At 43.3% G+C, this 15,686-nt stretch overlaps 3 protein-coding genes across 7 annotated transcripts; 1 reads left to right on the top strand and 2 right to left on the bottom strand.

Moving 5' to 3' along the window:
• Positions 1-322: 322 nt before the first annotated feature.
• Positions 323-5,860, bottom strand: dmc1 (DNA meiotic recombinase 1). Of its 4 annotated transcripts, none has more exons than XM_020711863.2 (14): positions 5,770-5,860; positions 5,502-5,596; positions 5,378-5,422; positions 5,163-5,309; positions 5,002-5,084; positions 2,848-2,900; positions 2,706-2,747; positions 2,567-2,639; positions 2,379-2,470; positions 2,223-2,296; positions 2,032-2,146; positions 978-1,038; positions 759-875; positions 323-685 (listed from the first exon to the last, which is right to left on the bottom strand). In XM_020711863.2, the coding sequence occupies exons 2-14, from the start codon at positions 5,556-5,558 to the stop codon at positions 616-618; spliced, it is 1,029 nt and encodes a 342-aa protein (XP_020567522.2). In that variant the 5' UTR covers positions 5,559-5,596; positions 5,770-5,860; the 3' UTR covers positions 323-615.
• Positions 5,861-6,274: 414 nt separating this feature from the next.
• Positions 6,275-8,929, bottom strand: tomm22 (translocase of outer mitochondrial membrane 22). The gene is made up of 4 exons (XM_004080122.4): positions 8,622-8,929; positions 8,293-8,411; positions 7,116-7,233; positions 6,275-7,046 (listed from the first exon to the last, which is right to left on the bottom strand). The coding sequence occupies exons 1-4, from the start codon at positions 8,715-8,717 to the stop codon at positions 6,972-6,974; spliced, it is 408 nt and encodes a 135-aa protein (XP_004080170.1). The 5' UTR covers positions 8,718-8,929; the 3' UTR covers positions 6,275-6,971.
• LOC105356510 (transcription factor MafF) lies at positions 8,405-14,354 on the top strand. 2 transcript variants are annotated; one of them, XM_023949207.1, is made up of 3 exons: positions 8,405-8,503; positions 13,173-13,257; positions 13,395-14,354. In XM_023949207.1, exons 1-3 carry the CDS (start codon positions 8,472-8,474, stop codon positions 13,830-13,832), a joined length of 555 nt encoding a protein of 184 aa, XP_023804975.1. In that variant the 5' UTR covers positions 8,405-8,471; the 3' UTR covers positions 13,833-14,354. The 2 variants fall into 2 exon arrangements, with proteins under 2 accessions (XP_023804975.1, XP_020567943.1); XM_020712284.2 differs by lacking the exon at positions 8,405-8,503 and adding an exon at positions 10,688-10,997.
• Positions 14,355-15,686: the final 1,332 nt, after the last annotated feature.

Raw genomic sequence — 15,686 nt, 5'->3', positions numbered from 1 at the left:
TGCGAGGTCGCCACGGTAACGTCATTCAAAACCTATAAACCTTTTCTTTCCCCAACATTTATTTTCGCCCCAGCGTCCCAATGATGCTTGGGGAATTAGGAGGTAATAGATTCTAATCCATAGAAGGAGTTTGTAGAAGGTGATTTCTTATGAAAATTCCAGATGGCGGCCTCTTCCTGAGGTCAAAGGTCAACAAATCTACAGCTGTGGTTGTAGACTTAACCTGGTGATGAGTTTGCTTTCTTTTCCTATTCTGTGCTTAGGTCCAAATTAATTTACTAAACTCTATTGGTTCTGAAAAGTATTGCATTTGCACAAGAAGTAGATTTTTGCTGAAATGATTTATTCATATTTCTATCAATAAACAGGGAGAAATGACTATTTCCAGTGTAACATAAGTTAAGGAAAGGAAAACTTCACTTTTCAATCCGATCTTTTGTGACTTATTTTGAAATAAACCAGACATTCTGCCCAATTGAACTTCAATAAATTACTTTTTTTGTTGAATTCAGTGCATCTGGAACACAACAAGCTGTCATATAAATACTAAACAGAAACGATACCGCAGCTGTAAGCCAACAGGCGGCCGTGAACACGTCTGTCCTCCGTTTTTCGTCACTCTTTGGCGTCAGTCACTCCTCCAGCAGAAATGGCAAAGGTCGCCTCGTTTTCAGGCATGACGGGGCTGCAGACAAACGGTCCAGTAAGTCCGGTTCATTTAGGAGCTGTGATGATTATCAATATCAAAGGCTTACAACCTGTCGAATATTTTAGCGATTCTCATCTCTCCTCTTCCTTTCCTCAGGCTGATGCGGGTGGTGGAGGCGTGGGCCAGGATGTGCCCCCCGATGGGCTTCTTGGGATCAGCTTGAAATCTAAAACAGGGGGGGGGATACATAAAAGCACATTTCTGAGTCAGAAATGAAAAAACAAACAAACATCCTTTTCTGATGAATGAGGGTTTTTGTGATCCTTACGTCATCCCTGCTCCAGGATCTGCCGTCATCTGGTTGGTAACAAACACAGCCACGTTGTACTCTAGAAACACAAACAGCTGCTTACTCTGCCTGAACACTTTCTCCTCTTGATCATCTTGCTTTTCTACAGGATTTTAACCCTTGTGCTATCTTAGATGACCCCACCCTTCCATTGATGTGTTCTCCCTACCATGACAAAGGTGGATAAAGGTGGAAAGATTTCATGTAATCCAGTGACACCAGTGAAGATCACAAATCATTGAAGAAAAAAGGTTCAGAGCACTGTCTAGTGGGTCTAGATGACCCAACTCCCAATGTTAAAGTGCCTAGGATAGCACAAGGGTTAAAGGACAGGACTTTAACCCATCTTTGCATTTCTGTGACCCCTATCTCATTAGTACAACAGAGTTTTAGGGCCAGTTTACAATTATTATAATTTTTATTACAAGATTTTAAGTCATAAATTTACAAGAGAAGAAAATCATATAAATTTACAAGAAAAGATCTTGTAAATTTAGTAGAAAAAAACTCATACATTTATGAGTAAAAAATCTAATAGATTTACTAGAAAAAACTAGCAAATTTACGCGAAAAACATTCTTATAAATTTACAAGAATAAATCTCATACCTTTACTAGAAAAAACCTTGTGAATTTAAGAAACAAAAAAGTCATAAATTAATACGAAAAACCACCAAAGTTGTCTGTTTATTGGCCCTTTGTTTGAAGATAAAAGATGTGGAGCATTTTGTGAAGCCTTATTTCCGGATAGGTTTCAAAAACCAGGAAGTTCTGAACCTTTTGGTGACTTAATATCAAATTCTTGTCAGTGTAGTCGGCTTTGCGTGCGCACGCTTATCCGAATTTCTTTTCTTTTTAACCACGGTCACCTGGAGGGCTCCGTATTTCTGTTCATTCTTCGCGTGCCTTTACGGTTTGAGGTTTGGCTCCTCCCCGTGTCGTTTCTTCACCATAAGGAGCTTCATGAACAACTGAAAACGTTTCTGTGCTCTTAACCCCTGAGACACTTCAGCAAACGCAGATCTGCTTCTCACCCTCAGAGATTTTCTGCAGCCGGGACAGCATCTGGGCCAGTTTCTGCTGCCGCTCGGCCAGCTCCCCCCGGCCAGAGAAGTCCACTCTGAACAGCGCCATGATGGAGTCAATAATCTGAAGGAGAGCAGAGTCAGCCTCTGCCCCGATCGCAGGGGTCACGGCGGAGGTCCAGGAGTGAAGGTCTCCTCACCAGCAGCTTGAACACGCCTCCCTCTTCATGAAACTTGGCGGCTACAAAGTCCAGCAGCTCCATCTGGTGTTCGCCTGCGGAGAAACAGCGTCACGGGGACCAGCGTTCATTTGCATCATAAGAACGTGCGTTGATTCCATGGTGTGGCTGGCGCACTGGTATAAGCTCGAGCATAAAGCACGTTGTCCAGAACCGCACCGTGGTCCACGTTGAACCTGTCGGCGATGTCTCTCAGCCTGTCTGGGCGACTGAAACACGGCAGGTCAAGAACATCACCAAAACACAGATAGGAGTTCAGGACCAGCGTCACTTCATGCATAAAGTTGCTTTAGCCGTAAGGATACAACGTGTTCTCTGTGTCGATGAAGATGACTTTTCCTCCGGAGTAGCCGTTCTCCCCTGGCAGCTGTGCAGTGACTTCACGCAGAAACAGAAATGTTCATGTCATGTGCAAAAAAAGATGCTTGAAACTGTTTTACTCACCACAAAGCGTGTGAGACAGCTGGGTTTTTCCTGTGCGGAACTCTGACAAACAAAGACAATATTCATTTTTTATAGATTAAACATGTAATAATCTGTTGGGAAACTTTTGGATTAATAAACAGAAAGGCGGGGGTCTCCTCACCTCCGAAAGCTTCTGTAATAGCCATGCTCTCAACGCCTCCACCCAAAAGTTTACTGCAGAGGGAACATAACACATCATGGGAATCAGAATCAGCTTTATGGGACTTTGGCATTATTTTATTGCTTTTTGCAATTTTACATTGTTGTTTTTTTTTTCATTTTCCATAGAACACTTTGGCTATAAAAAGTTACACCAGCCCTTTTTTGCCGGGTCATTTTTACCCGATATAATGAACCCAACAAAAAGCACTTGTGCTAAAAAATAGATCAAAACACGACAACACATGATCACTCAGAGTGGTTTTCTTTTCTTTTCAACTGTGGCAAAATAAAAAATAAAAACATAGGAGGTTCCTGAAAACGGGAAATTTTGAAATTTGAGAACAAAAAAATCCTAAAAAATATCAAACTTATACTAGAAACCTGGGGCCTCATTTATAAACGTTGCGTACGCACAAAAGAAGGCGTACGCCACTCTCTACGCAATAGTTGAGATTTATAAAAAGCAAACTTGACGGGAAAATGTGCGGTCCTCCACGCAAGCTCTGACCCAGGCGTACGCACAAAAACGGGTGAAATGAGAAATGGCGACACCGTCGGCAGATGGAAGAAATACGTGAAAGTGACAGTGTGTGCCAAATCGTGCTGGCATGTGCTGTGCTACACAATGTGGCATAGCTTAAAAACGTGCCTCTACCCCCTGGCGCTGATTGCTGTGTTGGCCCCGACCCTGAACCCCATCCCCACGCATTTGAGCCATTTGCTGCTGCTGTGCGCCAGCGTTTGGAAGTGATGCGTCGCTTATAAAGAAAAAGAGGGGTGGAAAATATTATTTATTTAAGAATTCCCTCATCGTGCAGTTTATTTCAGTCAGGGCGATCTTGATTTCGCCCAACTCCTTGGCCACCTCTCTGATTGAACTACTGACTTCCCTCTGCATTTCAAGGACTGCATCGGTGAGGACGCGTCCACTGCTGGAGGGTTGAGAGCCGCGTGCCGTGGAGACGCTGGGTCCAGACGGCTGCTCAGCTGCAGCATCGTAACCACTGGCCCCGCTGGAACACCCAGCAACTAAAATAAAATTGTTCTATATTAATAATCTGTAATTGTGTAGCCTGCATACATGTGACTTGACTGCATTCATTTGAATTATTTCTCTTACCTGTGTCACCCTGACCCTGGCGCGTTGGCGTCCCCTCCGAGGAGGACGCCGATAAGGGGGACTTAATAGGGATTCCCCAATAATAGCGGCCAGTTTCTCATCAAGAGGGGTCAGCTCCGGTCCCCCCCACCCCCCCACCCCACCCCCCCACGTGGCGGACACACTCTGCCGATGCAGAGTGTGTCCGTTTTTTTGCCTCGACTTTGATGTCCGATCATTTCTTTCATTTCTTTTTTATTTCGGCCACGGTCCGAGGTTGTGAGGCTACAGCATTTACGGCGTCTGCCACCGTTTGCCACTCACGTGCCTTTTTGGCATTAGTAATGCCCACACTGTGCCCTCCAAACAACACTTTTCTCCTCTTTTCCACCTCGCCAACGATAACTTCTACTTCACATTGAGTGAAGTTACGTTTTTTTGATTTCCCCTCTGTGTTTGCCATGATTTAGCAAACCATGAATATTAATTTGTGGGCGTTTCACGGACTATTTATGGGCAACTATAGGCGTGTCATGAAGCCGCAAAAGCTGCACTGCATTTAGAATTGGTTGTGATTTATTAAGGGAAAGATGCGTAGGATGTGCGTGCGCACGGTTTTATAAATCCGAATATTTCTGTGCGTACGCACGTCCTATGTTTCATCCGTACGCCACTTCTGACGCAAATCCTACGCAAAGTTTTATAAATGAGGCCCCTGGTCTTTGGTCCAGCCATTCCTGGGACATGTGAGACTTTCCCTGGTGAAGGCACAGACTTCTTGACAAGCGACATTTTAAAATTCATGGAAAATGTTTTGCTCGGGTGAAATTATTACCTAGCGACCAGTTTACTTTTTTTTTTTGGTCTTTTTTTGTGTGTGTACAGCACCTTGGCACCCTGTCGGTGTCGTAAAAGTGCTTTATAGATATAGTTCCATTCATTCAAAACACCCAGAATTCAAAAATCAGAACCGTTAATCCCCCAGATTACAGAAAAAGATGGTGTCATCTTAACTCGAACTCCTGGCTCCCCGTTGAGATGTGGAAGACCTGCTTCCTCTTGGAGCTGTACTCAAAGGCCGTCTGGAAACCGACATTCTGCAAAGCAAAGTCGGTCATAAAAACCTCATCATTCTGTGTGTGGAACACCAGATTCCATTCAGGCCTCGTGTTTACCAGAACTTTTCCTGCTGCTTCCTTAATTTTCTCCACTTTGGCTTCAGACAGGCCCTTGATGTTGCACAGAGCCTTGCGGGTGGTCATCTGGATCCCCTTCACGGTGCAAATCCCCACCAGCTTCAGCTTTTTGATGTCTGCCATGTTCTGTGGTCAAAGGGGAGGAGTTAGCACGGCTTCATTGATCCATCTGTGGCGTCCTGATGCTCACTCACAATCCCGTGTTTCTGCAGGAGGTCGATGTCTTGGAAAAACGACTCCTGTTCAGGTATGGAGAAAAATAAAGACACGAGTAAATGTAAAAACTCTAAAAATGTTTTGTAAGCAATCATATTTTACCTCATCATCCTGAAAACTAGCATCATCTTCAACCACTTGATCTTCAGCTGCTTTCATTTTTCACCCAAATTATCACTTTAATACTTTAGATAATTCTGTAAAAACAAGTGTTAGCTTAATGGAATAGCTAGCTAACAGCGTCAACACAGAAAATAAACGAAATCACTTAAATAAAGCGCACAAATACCCTTTAAATTAATTCGTTTTGTATATAAAACCCGAAAAACACAAATTAAACACGTTTTATGATGTGTAAAAAAAAAATTACGCTTTTAAAGCGCTGCTCTTTGACGATTCTTCGTCGCTTCAATGGCGGGAATTTCACACTTTTGATACGTTCAAGTGCTTTTGGAATTGTTGGCTCCTTTCGCTTACCTCGACGATTGCGACACAAATCCGAAACATTTTCGATTAATAAATCACTTTTTCCCTTGATTATATTACATCTATCCGTAAAACGTACGACTGAACTTCAGGTTTGTATTACTCTTCAACTTTAGCAGAGTAAAACGTTTTTTGGTTCCAAGTTTAGTCATTTTCGATTAACTATGAACGCACCACCTTGAAAGTTTATTTTAAAAATACACATTTACATGTTAATAATGAAATCCAACCGAAATTTAAAAATTATAATTTAGAATTTTTTTTAAATGTGAAATCCTACTAACCAAATTATTTTTTAATTAGTGTATCACTAAGTAATAATCAAACTTTTTAAAATATGCAAACCAATACATTGCCTTCAAAACAAACAAAAATCACACTTTCACACCTTCTGTTTTAGGTTTTTTTTAATGTTTGCAGTCATGGGAGAGACATTTGAATGTGAGAATGTCAAGTGATGCACAAATAGCCATGGGGGCAGACAGGACCTTCGCAGTGATAAATACTTTCATTTTTAAGTTTCACATTGTCTTAATTTGACAATCTTGTAGCTGAATTCTCGTACTCGATGTTTACAGCAGAAAAACAGAACATTCGCATTGCCGTTAAGAAGTGAAATGCGACAAAAGCAGAGGCAGAAAAACGGGAAACGGTTGTTTTCCTCGTAAAACCCAGAGGTTTCTTTGAGCAGCCTGGTTTTTGGAACATCACTGACATTATTAACAAAGAAGTAGAAAAAAACCCACAAAGAAAACATGAAAACACTCCTCAGACAAACACAAACAACAATCAAACCTCTTCAGAACCTAAACATGTTACAAACACTGTTGTTTTTTTGTTTTTTTTTAAAGGAAATGAACTGAAGCAGGGGCTTCCCGGAGACCAGTCTCTGCACGTCTGGGATCAAGAGGAGACGGTGAGAATCAGGCGTCACGCCGTCTTCCAACAACCCCACCACATGTTGAAGTGATTCTTCTGCGGCGGCGGCGGCGCAGCTTTGCTGCCGCTTTTCTCTGCCTCTCCTCTTAGCGCCCCCCGCCGGATGCCCTGGCAGCAAATCCCCGTGGCACGCCGTCGTCACGCTCATCAGATCTTGCCGGGCGCGGGAGGCATCATCCCCGACATGCCCCCGGACATCCCGGTGTTGGGTCCCAGCAGGATCTGCGGGTCACAGGGTGTCGTGATTTCACCGTGGGTGTTGGTGTGTTCTGCGTTTGGTCAAAGCCTCACCTGTCTCTGCTGCTGCAGCTGCTGCTGCTCCAGCTGCAGGCGCTCCGTCTCGAACACCACCGGCAGCACCAGGATCATGAAGGAGGTGGTGCCCACCCACAGAGCAGAGCGGGAAAAGCTGAAGCAGAGCCAAACCACACGTTAGTTTGGACGCAACCAGGGAACTTGTTGATGATAATCAATTATTTGTTTTTCATCATGTGTAATAATGACCTCTGGATTTTTCATTATAATCAATAAAAATCCATTTTCTTTAGCGATACTGTGATCCTCTGTTTGTTACTTGATTAATAATCTACTTTGAATATTAACATTTATTTATCTGATAAAAACCAGATTATGGCAACTATGTTAAAACCATAACATGGGAGGGATTAAAGTCTGCGTCAAACTTTATTTGACAATAATTATATTGAATGGATTCAATGTCTATGCGCCAAAATGTCTATTTCCAAAATTGGAGCAAAACTAATGTCAAGAAGATTGCATTTTTTTTAAATAAATATGACAAATTGATTTGATTGTCTTTTTTCCTCCTGGTTTAGTTGTATTTTGATTATAAATGCATGAACATCTGGGTTCCTTCAGTTTTATTAGCGTAAACATCTGTTGATTTGGACCTTAGAGACCCAGTCCACTGAAAACTGGGCCTTTGGTTTTTGTTTAACATGTTCTGGTGGCATTTTTAGGATGATGGACATATATTTGACCAGGTTAAGCTGCTTTCAACGGCTGCACTTTTGCACGAAAACTTGCACTAACGCGAGAATTTTGATCACGGAATCCAGAAATGCATGTTTCGCGTAAACCTTTTATGAGGAAGAGGTTGCTTAAACAAAGTTGCAGAGGCTGCTGGGAACTTTCAGATTGCAATTATATTCCTGTAGACAGAAAACTCTCACCCTGACTGAGTATTCAAAAAAACCCATATAAGATGACTTCTAAATTTGTCCTCCAACTGTTTTTGTCTCATTCTTTCTTGTGTTTTCAACTTTGTTGTCTCTGTTGACAAGTGATGTCAATAAAGTTTTTTTTTCAACTCCATTGCATTAAATGGAACCTAAACTGTCTTCAAAAACGTCTGTTCCCTGCAGTGAACTATTGTGTGCCATCAAACGCTGAGAGGAGGAAACTGCTCCGCTGCGGAACCGTTCAGTTCTCACGGAACCTGCCGAACCTGTAGAACTTCTTGAGCAGGGAAACGGAGCACTGCGCAGAGACCTCCGCGGCTGTCCGCACCGTCTCGGGGAACATCTCCGTCAGGCCCCACAGCCTCTCTGCCAGCGTCTCATCCAGCTGAAGAAACGGGAAAATACCGACAAAGGCTCTGAATAACCTCATTGATTGAAGCCAAACATGACCAGAAAACATGCCCGTCTTTTTACCAGGTACCAGATTTCATTTTGGATCTCTCATTCATAGATCTACCGAATCACGAGGAGGAAATATTCTCGTTATTTTCAGACCCAGCAAACAAGAAAAATAAGTATTTAAAATAATACTGACGTCCTCGTCTTCATCGTCGTCTATCTCGTCCTCGGGAGCCCGGATGGACACCGGGCCCGCAGCGCCAGCGGGGGAAAGCTCCTCGATTTCGGCCATGTCCTCCGCTCGTGCGGCTGCGTTTCCGGTAAACGAGTCGACAGAAACGCGGATAAACAACTAAACGCTTCGGTATAATTTGTGTGTGTGTGACAATTTTCCCGACTTGAATGACAAATAAAGCTGTAAGGCGCGCATCGACTCAGCAACAGTCCGAGGTCACGGTGAGAAAACGTGAGGCTCCTTGGCTCGGATGAAGTTAGCAGGCAGGGGTGAGTCACGACTCTGAGGAAAAGCAAGGAGCGCCCCCTGGCGGAGGGGCTGTTTAACAGCAAGTCTTTCAGGTCACACTTGTCTGCATAACAATGCAAAAACAGAGTTATTTACACTGTATTGCAAAGATTTTTACTCAACTTTTTTTTATAAATTTATAAACTTAACTGAAATTCCATTCAGAATCCATAATTTGATATTTGACCTTTGACTTGACGCACAACCTGAGTTAAGGTTCACCAAATCACAAGGTCTGTTTTTTTTAAACAAATTTAAAGATTTTAAACAAGGTAAGGGTCACTTATTTAGCTCTGATTTGATTTTAGTTTAGATTGTACTACCTATGCTACATTTGCTGCATTGATATGATCCTCCTATATCAGTGGTCTGCAACCTGAAGGTCCGGAGTAACATGTGGTTCTACTCGTCCCTTGTGGCTCTCTGGTTAAAGAACAGAAAAGTTTTCCATTTTAAAAAGTAACTGTAAAGTAAAAATTAACAAATACAAAAAAAAAGAAGTTAATGCATAACTCTGCAAGGCTCCGGACTACGGTACCCATAATGCTCCAAAAGTGGTTCAGCTACAAAGTTTGACAAAATCGGATTAAAACATTTTGACAGATTTCTGAGCGCCATATTCCACGGATCAGTAAACACAACCAGAATGAAGTTGCACTGGATTAAATGGGGGAATTTATTATTTTTTTATTTTTTTATTTTTATTTCATTTATTTATCTATTGTTTTTTTTTAACAAGTCAAGGTTTTTATTTGTTAAAAAAATACAATTAGATTCACTTAATAAGCTCTGATTTACAATTTACAACATTTCTGTGTGACATGCACCACAAATGGTAAAATAAATACTGCTGATATGACATTTTTTACATTTGCTGCTTTGATATTTTCCTGTGTCACACAGGGTGTCTTTTAATTTGAAAGAAAGTCATGTGAACATCTGTAAAAAGTTATATTGTGAAGCAGGCTTTTCATATTTCACGAAGATGGTTATTTTTTTCTTTATGTTTATGTTTCATTTATGCAAAAAAAAAAAAAGTTTACTTAGTCATCATAACAGTAACATAAAATCTGTGGTTAGATGGATTTGCATGGCATTTTTAAGTGTTGAAGGTTTCAGATCCCTGGTCCATAAGTTCAGCTGTTCTTCCAAAAGCAAATTCATGAGGTTATTTAAAAGCCTCCTTGCTCTAAATCCTCCCAAAAATGTCAGAAGTCGGTTCAGCTCAGTCCAGTCCAGTTCTTCCGCACCAAACCAGTCCGCTCCCACAAAGTCTCCAGGTATGCTGGAGCATTCTGAGTTACAGTCAACCCCCCACCATAATCCTCCCTCCACCAAACGTCACACTCGGCACATGGAAGGCCAACGAGTGCAGCTTTTCTGACAACTGGTGATCCCGAAAGTTTCCCTTAGGAAAGGCCTGATTCATCCCCTCAGATCGCGTGTCTCTGCCACGGTCCAAAGGTCCTAGAAAAAAAATGTCACCAAACCAGGAAGTTAGCAGCTCTTTGTTTGATGTTGCAATCAAGGTTACCTGAGTCATGTCGACAGCAGAAAATTACGTTTTGCTCTTTTAAATATGCTAAAAAAAAGCTGATTTACTTTTTCTTCTTTTATTTATCAGATTAGCATATTGACTATTATTTGTTTCTTTTTCTTTAGTTATTTCGTTTCTACTTTTCTTATTGCTTTTTGTTTTATTTTTACTTTTGATTTTTACTTTTATCATGTTATCACTTAAAGAGATTGCAAACTTTTATTTAGAAAAAAAAAGGTGTTTATTTTTAAGTCACGGTACCGTTTCTCATTTTAGGAGCGTCGTTTTTTCCAAAAAGTGAAACTTTGTCGGTCAAGACGTTGGGATCACTTGTTTACATCCTCCAGGAGTACGCGGCGGGGGCGGGGTCGACTCCGCCCTCATTCTTTAGGCTTGACGTCATTGTCACAGTGTTTTTTATGAATGAAAGAATCCAACCTCAGAGAACAGCAGAGTAATTCCGGGAACAGGCGGACTGACATTTTGTCGCCAGAGTCGCGTCGACTCAGCAGGTAAATAATTTGTAAATAAATATTTATCAAAGACTAAAACCTTCTGTTTTAACGCGTAATTCGGCGGTAATAACAGAGAAAGTCAGACGGGGTCTCCCTGGCAGGAGGGGCTGTTTGTTTTATCCCCTAAAGCTCGTCTGTAACGGTTGATGCTAAATGCTAACAGATAACATAACTAGCATGTTTAAAATATGGCGAATAATTCGGCATAGCGTCGTAATAAAGTCTTTATTCGGGCGTCGTTTGAGTTATTGCGGTTGGATTTGGTGGTTGTATGTTATCTTTGCCTTTTAAGTGTTTTGAAAACGGATATTTAAAGGTTTAATTGAGGTCAGGATGGCTGTTTACTATCGCAGCACCGCCTAAGCTAACGCTCAACAGATCACAAGTGTAGATTTTTGATGAACGGAGGAAATCAAGTCCACGTGACTTAATATTTAATAAATGAGTTATTAAATGTAAATGAAATAGAGTCTTAAGAGGTTTTATTCTCATAAGAATGTGGCGTTGGTCCGGCCGTGGTGCGTTCACTTGTTGCTCTCGGCTTCGATCGCGTTACTTAACTCTGCTGGTTCTACAGTGGTATTTTTAAGAAAAATAAAAAACAACAACAATATTTTGTATTTTTAAAATAAGAAACTCTTTTTTGGGTGTGTTTACTGGACGTGTTTTCACTTTGGGTCTTGGCGGAGCTGAGCAGAGGCTTTATTGCTGAATCACCGTGACTTTACGAAACGGCGGTCTTTCGGTTTGAGCCTCAGACCGTCGGCTGTTTGGACGGCTGCGACCTCAAACCTCCGACATTTTTTTTCTTTGCTGGAAAAGACACTGGAACGTCTGGGAAATGGAGTTATTTAAAAAAACGTGACGTATGTTAGCTGTAGTTTGTCCACCTCTTGGACTGTGGATGAGGTATAAACAGGGATCCTGATTTAGCCTGCCAGACAGAAAGCAGGGATTAATTTTCCCTCCTGACACCACAGGTTCAAAACAGAAAAACAAAGAGGACTTTGACCACAACAACAAGGAAAAATATAGTAAAAGTGTCTCCGAAGAGGCTTAAAACAGCAACAAACAAACTAAATATAAATTTTAAAAAGTAAAAAAGCTTTTGGGTGTTTAGAAAACACCAACAAAAACACTAAAGGAGCAACTAAATAGATTCAAACTTGTGGAAATGGCCTAAATAAAAAGAAGAGAAAGTAGCACAAGCTTTGCACAACCGGGATTGTGTAACAAACCAAAGATGTCACGCTTTTACTGCAAGGTGCCGTAACAAAGGACAACTTTTATTGTTATGAAACACAAAGTAGGACTGTAAAATAGTCATAAAAGATGGAACCAGCAGACGCTTTGCTCAGCGGCGGCGTGGCACCGCTGTGGATCAGCGGTCTTCCTTTTGGAGACTCGTCTGAAGAGAACGCCAAGACATCAGAAAGTTCTCGAAAGCGACGTGGGAAAACCCCCCGTGGGCCTTTTTTGATGGCAGGGGGGTTACATTTGCTGGTTCTAATTGGAGGTTCTGAAGACAGAAAAGGGGAAGAAGAAGAGAAAAAAAAATCCCGAAGTTGTAGTCATCTTTATCTTGATCTGAAGCAACCCGACCAAAGGGTGACTCGCAGAAAAAGCAGCTGAGCTTTCATCCCACACGGCAGTATTGGTGGGCTGACCTTCGCAGTCATGTTGAAAGACTTGATGCAATCGCTGCGCAAGAAGACGGAAATCTAGAGATCAGTTCTCTTCGCGTTTAGAACGTCCCCGCAGATCAGGCGGGTCAAAGGCTCCCCGTCCTCCGAGCCCAGCGGACGGCGCCCGGGCTTCTCCCAGTGAAAGCTGTGGACCGTTGGTGTTGTGTTGACAAGAGGAAGTGTGGAGGGGATTGGTTAGGACACCTGCTTTGAGCAACCGGAGGGCAGACACTTCCTGCTGGTGGTTCCAGCGAACAGAAAGCGGCGTGCTGTTTTTCAAACCTCCTCTTCCTCTAATATCAAACCACATGGTTTTATGAGAGAGCACGTTTGGAGAAGCATGAAGGACCTGCAGCTTCTGCTTTTACTCCGGTGCATGACGGGCTGTCTTGTGAGACGCCGGCGACGGACGGGACAGAAACGGACCAGAGGGAGTCATGTGAGATCACCTAAAGTTTTGGTCTGGTTTTTCCCGCTCTCTCTCCAGTGTCGGTGTTTGTTTTGGCTGCTGCTCGGAGGAAAATACGGAGAGTTTGATCATGACGACGGAGAGGAACAGCAAAGCCCTGAAGGTAAGACGCAGGAAAAGGATGAGTCATTCTTCATCCTCTCTCTCTTTTCATCCTGATTCTGCCTAAAACCCGTTTTCATCACAGCGGGTCTTTCCTCTCTAAAACTGCAGAGCTTGACGTATGGATCTGTTCTCCAGGTGAAGCAGGAATGTGGCGAGAACGTTCCCTTCCTGTCGGACAGCGAGCTCATGTCCCTGTCGGTGCGGGAGCTCAACCTCCACCTGCGGGGGCTGTCCCGCGAGGAGATCCAGAAGCTGAAGCAGCGCCGCCGCACCCTCAAGAACCGAGGCTACGCCGCCAGCTGCCGGGTCAAGCGGGTCTCCCAGCGCGAGGCCCTGGAGCAGCAGAAGATGGAGCTCCAGCGTGAAGTGGAGCGGCTGGGCGCCGAGAACGCCGGCATGAGGAAAGAGCTGGAGGGCCTGGGCGCGCGGCTGGCCGCCCTGCAGAGGTTCGCCAGGGGCCTGGAGGCGGGCGGGGGCAGCCTGCTGGCGACGGCCCCGCGCCTCAACACCGCCTCCGTCATCACCATCGTCAAGAGCCCGTCGCAGCCGCAGAGAGAGCAGGAGCCGTCCTAGGAGGAGGCGCCGCCGCCGCTGGAGGGGGGGGGGTGTCAGGAGGAGTCTGCAATGCAACCACACATGCACCTGTAACCACACAGACACACAGCAGGACCGTACCCCACAAAAACACAACACGGTTGTCGACTTTTTCACATTATGCAACGCAAAAACAGTTCCTAGAGATCTCACACGCCTGTGATGCTGATCTGACTGGGGGGGTCAGGGGGGGTCACAGCGACGCTCGCAGCTTAATGTGAAGCAGGCGACTGCAGACGCGCACAGACCTCAACGATGGAAGCGTGGGGGGGACCCAGGTCACATGACTGGACTGTGGCTGAAGCTCCACCCACCCCAAACAGACCCCCCCCCCCCCCACCCACCCACCAACACGTCTGCAGCCTCGGCTCACACACGCCGTGCAGGTGAGGGGAAGCTGGCTCACCTGCTGCTGCTGCGACAGGACACTTTCAAAATAAAAGTCCATGGATCCTGCAGCAGTGATGAAAGTCTTCCGGGAATTCCCGGAAATCCGGGTTTTTGAGCAAACCGAACGTACTTTCCGGGAAATAAAGACCTGATCTCTACGGACAAATCGCTTTCCGGATTAAAAAATGGTGTGAAATCAGCTAATTTTAGCTTTATTTTCTATATTTCTCCGCAGATCGCTTCCTCTATGGTCGTGGCCATCTCTCGTCTTCCCGGCCTAATTGACCAATGACGGGACGTTTTAGTTGCTTTCGGATGCGTCGACGGGTCTGATTGGCTCTGTCTGCACCACGTGGTTAGCGTGACTCGCTTCCCTAGAGACCAAAACTGGCGGACCCACGCTAAACTTTCACAAACACATCTGAAGAGTTTGCGATCAAATTTGTGTTAAAATAATGGCAGGCATCGTCATTATTGAGCGTGGTCACGACCTCAGTTGTGAGAAGACGATAAAAAACAAATTGAAAAGATTTTTAAGGTAGTGTAGGTCAAATACTTTTTTGTGTAAAATAATCTCAAAACCACATTTTGAAATAATTTCAATTTTAGTTTTGAGTTTCAGTTTTTATTTTGAATACATTTCTTTATCTAATTTATTTGTATTTCCTAATTACCATGATTTAGTTCAGTATAGTTGACATTAATTATAAGTATTTGATGGTTTGGACCCGCACTCCCTTAAAAAATAATGTTTACAATGTTTAGCTTAGTTTGTATGTTTGTTTTGATATTTCCCAGATTACTTAGTATTGGTGTTAAAGAATTGATGTATTATGTTATAGAATTATAGTTTAAAGCAGATCCCATATTTTGATGTAATTATAGTTTGAGAAAACAGTGCAAGTGGATGTTGTACATCAGTCATTTCTAAAGCAGAAATAATGTATAAATAACTGAGGTATTTTCATAGAATATCATAGTTACTGGTGTTCTTTTTGCCATTTGGGGCTTTGATGTTACTATATTTTAGCAATTGTATGTTTTGCAGCTTTAAGGAAAAGCGTAGATTGTAGGATTGTGTTACTTTGAGCAATTTTCCAAATTCTTTTTTGGGACCAGCAAGTCCTTAATGGAGAGTCAAACTAGGGGTTTGAATGACAAATCATGATGCTCCAATTAGTCTTAGTTTCTTGATAAAGAAGTGAATAACTAGCTGCCAGAATGCATCTAAGACCACGTATTTTTCCAAAATTTCGCTCTGTGCCCGCCATATCGCTCAAAGAAAAGTTCAGGGAATTTTTCCTTAACCAACTTTCATCACTGCTGCAGGAAGTGCTGGTTTTCACAGTGCCTTCAGCAGACCGCAGCGGGGAGGGGAGGGGGGGGGGGGGGGGGGGCACGACCACCTCAGTGACCCCGACGGCCGCTGGGCCACAGCAGAGC

Source organism: Oryzias latipes, chromosome 19 (assembly GCF_002234675.1).
Source record: "Oryzias latipes chromosome 19, ASM223467v1".
NCBI classification, from domain to species: domain Eukaryota; kingdom Metazoa; phylum Chordata; class Actinopteri; order Beloniformes; family Adrianichthyidae; genus Oryzias; species Oryzias latipes.
Note: the sequence above shows the minus strand (reverse complement) of the source record. Positions and strands in the feature narration are given on the sequence as shown.

Coding starts and splice junctions, on each gene's coding strand:
- dmc1 (XM_020711863.2), bottom strand. CDS start 5,558: ATGAAAGCAGCTGAAGATCAAGTGGTTGAAGATGATGCTAGTTTTCAG. Junction 2,471..2,566: donor ATCGACACAGAGAACACGTT/GTATCCTTACGG, acceptor GCCGTGTTTCAG/TCGCCCAGACAGGCTGAGAG. Junction 1,039..2,031: donor GCTGCAGAAAATCTCTGAGG/GTGAGAAGCAGA, acceptor TTGTGTTTCTAG/AGTACAACGTGGCTGTGTTT.
- tomm22 (XM_004080122.4), bottom strand. CDS start 8,717: ATGGCCGAAATCGAGGAGCTTTCCCCCGCTGGCGCTGCGGGCCCGGTG. Junction 7,234..8,292: donor CTGCTCAAGAAGTTCTACAG/GTTCGGCAGGTT, acceptor GCTCTGCTTCAG/CTTTTCCCGCTCTGCTCTGT. Junction 7,047..7,115: donor AGCTGCAGCAGCAGAGACAG/GTGAGGCTTTGA, acceptor TGTGACCCGCAG/ATCCTGCTGGGACCCAACAC.
- LOC105356510 (XM_020712284.2), top strand. CDS start 10,909: ATGAAAGAATCCAACCTCAGAGAACAGCAGAGTAATTCCGGGAACAGG. Junction 10,998..13,172: donor GAGTCGCGTCGACTCAGCAG/GTAAATAATTTG, acceptor CTCTCTCTCCAG/TGTCGGTGTTTGTTTTGGCT. Junction 13,258..13,394: donor GGAACAGCAAAGCCCTGAAG/GTAAGACGCAGG, acceptor TCTGTTCTCCAG/GTGAAGCAGGAATGTGGCGA.